Source organism: Quercus robur, chromosome 6 (genome assembly GCF_932294415.1).
Source record: "Quercus robur chromosome 6, dhQueRobu3.1, whole genome shotgun sequence".
Classification (NCBI taxonomy): Eukaryota; Viridiplantae; Streptophyta; class Magnoliopsida; order Fagales; family Fagaceae; genus Quercus; species Quercus robur.
The window spans coordinates 31265104-31270950 of NC_065539.1; the positions used below are offsets into that span (position 1 = coordinate 31265104).

Genomic DNA, 5847 nt, shown 5'->3' on the forward strand with positions numbered 1-5847 from the left:
CACCCATATGGCTTAAGTGAACTCCAAGGAATCCTAAATGGAAATATTTTGCGCCCTACGATAGCTCCTGGTCAATAGAGACCCTATATGGAAAGAATCCTGCAAAATACGAACATTTATTAGAATCTTTTCCATAAGGAAAAGATCTTTTTGCTCAAGAAATAGAAGTTAGTTCTACACTACTATAAAAATCACCAAGCCCTCATAAACAAGGTACGCATAATTTCTCCCCAGCTCTAGTACTTTAAAGTTGTGAAAGTTTTCTATCTTAACCTTAGGAGGGTCTTTAGTCGATACCACACTAGTACTCTCCTACGGTCTTCTTGTTCTGTGTTGTGCAGGTGTTGTCTTGAACATGTGAGGATTGTGTGACTTACTAATGATTTTTCGGAATCATCAGTTGGCGTAGTCTGTAGGAACGCATGACTTGTAAGCCATACTATCGCTTCCCAAACAAAGAGTTGCATGGTGCTTTCTCGCTCAATGGCGACCGCCAACAATGTTCAAGGAGACAAACCACACATCACCATACTCGAGAGACGGGTTCAAACTCTCGCTACTGTGGTAGAATGCCTCACCAAGCAAAACCATGATCTAGAAAAGCAGCTGCGCTAGAAGAATGCAGGGCTTAATACTCAGGAGGAGGATCAAGAAGGCACCAGCGCTAAGAGAAGGGACCAAGAGGGGCCAGAAGGTAGCAACGCCCCAAGCAGACCAGAGTGACAGGACATGAGCCATCCATCCGCCGCAGACGTAGTTCCACCTCATATGGTCGCGGAGATGCAGATGATAAAGGAATAAATGGACTTCATGATGAACGCCCTTAGAGGACGGGTGTCTAGCGACCTCGATGACTTGGTCCATCGAACTGATTTACCATTCACCGCATCCGTCACTTTATTCCCCCTTCCACTGAAATTCCGTATGCCACAGGTGGAGAGCTACGACGGATCTAAGGATCCACTAGATCACCTGGAGTCTTTCAAGACATTGATGCACCTGCAAGGAATGGCGAACGAGATCATGTGCAGGGCCTTCTCCACTACGCTAAAGGGTTTGGTTCAATAAGTTGACGCCCAACTCCATTAGTACCTTTAAGGAGTTAAATGCCTAGTTTGCCTCACACTTTATCAAGGGACACAAGTATAAGAAGTCCACTGCATGCCTGATAAGCATTAAGCAACGAGAAGATAAGACGCTGAGGTCTTACATAGCCCTCTTTAACAAAAAGGTCTTCTCAATTGATGAAGCTACCGACAAGATACTTGTGGCTGCATTCACGAATGGGCTACGGAAGGGTAAGTTTCTATTTTCTTTATACAAAAGCAATCCAAAAACTATGTCAAATGTACTCTACAAGGCTACTAAGTACATGAACGCGAAAGACGCATTGCTGGCTTGCGAAGAGAAGCCCAAGAAGAGAGAAAGACATGAGGAATCACGCTAGGACAGGGGACGAAAGATAGCAAGGATGAGAGATAGATGCTCTAAGCCTCCCACCGGAAGATTTGCAAGCTTCACCCCGCTAAACACCCTAATTGATCAAGTCCTAATGCAGATCAAGGACGAAGGAGCCTTGACATTCCCTAGTAAGTTGAAAGGAGACCCTAGCAAAAGGTCCAGAGACAAGTACTGTCGTTTCCACCATGACCACGGTCATGACACATCTGACTGCTATGACTTAAAGCAGCAGATAGAAGCTCTTATCAGGCAAGGGAAGTTGCAAAGGTTCATCGATAAGGAAAGGAAGGACAGGCCCCAAGAACCACCTACCCGAAGAGAAAACGAGCATCCTAGACCCCCACTAGGAGACATAAGAATGATCGTAGGAGGAACCACAGTATCTGGCTCATCCAAGAAGGCACGTAAAACCTACCTACGGATGGTTCAGAACGTCCAGTTGATGAGATTCGTCCCAAAGATGGCATGGATTAACAAGTCTGTCATTGGGTTTACAGAGAAAGATGCCAGGCGTCTCCACCACTCTCACGACGATGCGCTCGTAGTTAGCATTCGGGTGGGAGACTACAACACCCACTGAGTCCTTATGGATAATGGGAGCTCTGCCGACATCCTCTACTACCCAGTGTTCCAGTAGATGAGGATTGATAGGGAACGACTGATTCTAGTTAACGCGCCACTTGTCAGATTCAGAGGAATAATGGTACACCCCCTAGGAGCAGTCATTTTGTCCATAACTGTCAGAGATTACCCACAGCAAATCACTAGGGATGTCACGTTCCTGGTTGTTGACTGTTCATCCTTTTACAATGCCATATTGGGTTGTCCTACTTTGAATTCGTGGATGCCGTAACTTCAACATATCATTTGATGATTAAGTTCCCCATGGAGTACGATGTAGGAGAGGTACAAGGAGATCAAGTAGCGGTGCGTGAATGCTACATTGCTATGCTGAAAATGGACAATCATTTGCATACTATGTTTATAGAAGAACAGCGGATGGTGGCAGAACCAGTGGAAGGATTGGAAGAAGTACTCCTTGATGACTCCAGGCCTGAACGAACAACTAAGATCGACATTCTAGCTAGCCCGCCAGTCTGTCAAGCATTGACGACATTTCCAAGGGAAAACTAGGACGTGTTCGCCTAGAGTCATGAGGACATGCCCGGAATTGATCCATCCATCATAGTCCACAGGTTAAACATGTCACCCCCCCTTCTCTCCCATCCGTCAGAAAAAGCGGGTGATCACACAGGAGTGCGACAAGGCCATAGCAGAAGAGGTTCGCAAATTAAAGGAAGTAGACTTCATCCAAGAAATGTACTACCCCAACTGGCAAGCCAACGTGGTGATGGTCAAGAAAGCCAACGGAAAGTGAAGGATGTGCATGGACTTCACAGGCCTAAACAGGGCTTACCCCAAGGACAGCTATCTTCTACTGCAGATTGACATCTTGGTGGACTTAACAGCAAGACACCTGCTGCTAAGTTTCATGGACGCTTTCTCTTGTTACAACTAGATCAAGTTGGACGAGGCCGATCAAGACTTCATTTGTCACCAGCCAGGGTCTTTTCTATTACAAAGTGATGTCGTTCGGACTTAAGAATGCAAGTGCTACGTATCAAAGGCTGATGAATAAAATGTTCACACATCAGATTGGGAGGAATGTGCAAGTTTATGTGGACGACATGCTGGTAAAAAGCATATGGGAGGATGACCACTTGAACGACCTCTAAGAGACCTTCGACACCCTTTGGTCTTATAACATGAAGCTGAACCCAAGCAAGTGCGCGTTCAGAGTGACCGCCGAGAAGTTCCTAGGGTTCATGGTATCACAAAGGGGTATTGAGGTCAACCCGGATAAAATACCGACCATAATGGAGCTAGCTGCAGCAAAAACCATCAAGGAGGTGTAGAGTCTGAACGGTAAGATAGTCGCACTAAACAAGTTCGTCTCAAAAGCAACGGATAAGTGCCTGCCTTTCTTCTGCACATTTAAGAAGTCCTTTGAATGGACAACCGAGTGTCAGCAAGCATTTGAGGAACTGAAGAGATATCTTTCTTCCCTGCCATTACTAAACCAGGAGAAGAATTGTTCCCATACCTAGTTGTTTCCCCAACCACTGTTAGTGTAGCTTTAGTCAGAGAAGAGGACGGAGTTCAAAAGCCCGTATACTTCACGAGCTGAGCGCTCCGGGGTGCAGAAGAAAAGGTCCCACCAATGGAAAAGCTAGCTTTTGCCCTGATAACAGCAACCTACAAACTCAAACCTTACTTTCAAGCTCATGCGGTGATTGTTCTAAAGGACAAACCTCTAGAATGTGCAATGAGTAGCCCCGAGGCGGCCGGACGGATGGCGCTGTGGGCAATTGAATTAAGCGAGTCCAATGTGCATTATCGCCCCCGCACGGCCATAAAGAGGCAAGTTATCGCTGACTTCATTGCAGAATTCACGCACATAGAAGGCCAGGGGGCAAGAGAGGTCCCTTAATGGAGTATCCACACGAATGGATCGTCCACCAAACAAGCAGGCAGAGTTGGTGTGGTACTCCATAGCCCTAAAGATGACGAGGTCGAATGCATGATCAGACTCAATTTCCCTATGACAAATAACGAGGCAGAGTATGAAGTCTTGATAGTAATGCTAGATCTTGCAAAAGTAGAAGGAGCCACGGATGTGGTAGTGTACTACAATTCTCAGGTAGTCACCAGCCAAGTGAATGGTGACTATGAGTGCAAAGACGAACGGATGAAAAAGTACCTTGAGCAGGTAAAGAATCGGGTAAGCAACCTTCAAGCAAGGTTTGTTCAAATCCCAAGGGTGGAGAACGAGCACGCTGACTGTCTTGCCAAAGCAGCATCAGCAGAGCCTATGTCCATTCCCAATCAGGTACTATCCTTCGTTCAAATCTCACCATTAATAGACGGCATCAGTGTATGGGAAATATGTTGAGAACTATCAGACGACACTAATAATCTCTTACCTAAGGGACGGCATATTACCTGACGGAAAAAAGGCTGCAAGGAGGTTGAAGGTTCAAGTAGCACATTTCATTCTAATCAAAGATGTTCTATACAAAAGGGGCTTCTCCCAACCGCACCTAAGGTGTCTCATCCCCGAAGAGGCAGACTATGTCATGCGGGAAGTTCACAAAGGAGTCTGTGGGAACTATTCCGAGTCATGGTTGTTAGTGTACAAACTCATCCGAGCAGGATACTATTGGTCTACCATGCAAAAGGATGCCATTACTTATGTCAAAGCGTGTGACAAGTGCCAGAGGTTTACCAACCTCATCTGGTAGCGAATGGAAGAACTCACTCCATTGTCGGCCCCATGGCCTTTCGCGCAGTGGGGATTGGACATTATGGGTCCATTCCCAATAGCAATTCGATAGCTAAAATTCCTGGTGGTCAATATAGACTACTTTACCAAATGGGTAGAAGCCGAAGCTGTAGCTACCATCACAGAGAAGAATGTGCTAAGCTTTGTCTAGAGAAACATCATCTGCAGGTACAGTATACCTAGAGTACTGGTCTCAAATAACGGGAAACAGTTTGACAATGACACGTTCAGAGACTTTTGTTCACAACTAGGGAACAAGAATCACTGCTCATCACCCGTCCACCCTCAAGCCAACGGACAAGTTAAGGTTACGAATCGATCCTTGCTCAAAATCATCAAAACTCAGCTCGAGGGGGTAAAGGGGATATGGCTTGAAGAATGACCAAGCATTTTATGGGTTTACAGGACGACTACAAGGATGCCTACAAGAGAGACACCATTTCATTTGGCACATGGAAGCGAGGCAATCATCCCGGCCAAATTAGTACTCACAGGCTACAGAGTAGGAAATTATGACGAGAGTAGGAATGATGAAGCTATGCGCCTGCAACTTGATCTGATAGATGAGGTCAGAGCAACTGTCAAGCAAAGATTAACACAGTACCAAAACCTCATGGCCAAGCACTACAACTCCAAAGTCAGACACAGAGACTTCCAAGTTGGAGATCTTGTCTTAAGAAAGGTGATGGGCGCCACAACAGACACCTTCCAGGGGAAGCTTGGACCTAACTGGGAAAGACCATACAGAATTGCATCATGGCACAGGAAGGGGACCTACCACCTAGAGACACTAGATGGGCAAAAGCTGCATCACCCTTGGAACACAGAGCACCTAAAGAAGTACTACCGGTAGACAGTAGCAAAGACGACGACACTCCTCATTTCTAGTTTATTTCCTTTTAATCAATTTTTGCTATTTACAGCACTTTTAAGCTCGAACGGCAGTTTTCTTTTTCATTTTTATTTTTTAAAACAATTATCTACACATATTTATCACATAATAAAAGGAGTTTTTTCAGAAATATATGTGCATCTCTACAAAA

The 5847-nt window shown here is 45.4% G+C and overlaps 1 protein-coding gene across 1 annotated transcript; it reads left to right on the forward strand.

Moving 5' to 3' along the window:
* The first annotated feature begins 1471 nt into the window (after positions 1-1471).
* On the forward strand, positions 1472-2041 carry LOC126690081 (uncharacterized). The gene has a single exon (XM_050385214.1). The coding sequence runs from the start codon at positions 1472-1474 to the stop codon at positions 2039-2041; it is 570 nt and encodes a 189-aa protein (XP_050241171.1).
* The last annotated feature ends 3806 nt before the right edge of the window (positions 2042-5847 follow it).

Coding starts and splice junctions, on each gene's coding strand:
- LOC126690081 (XM_050385214.1), top strand. CDS start 1,472: ATGAGAGATAGATGCTCTAAGCCTCCCACCGGAAGATTTGCAAGCTTC.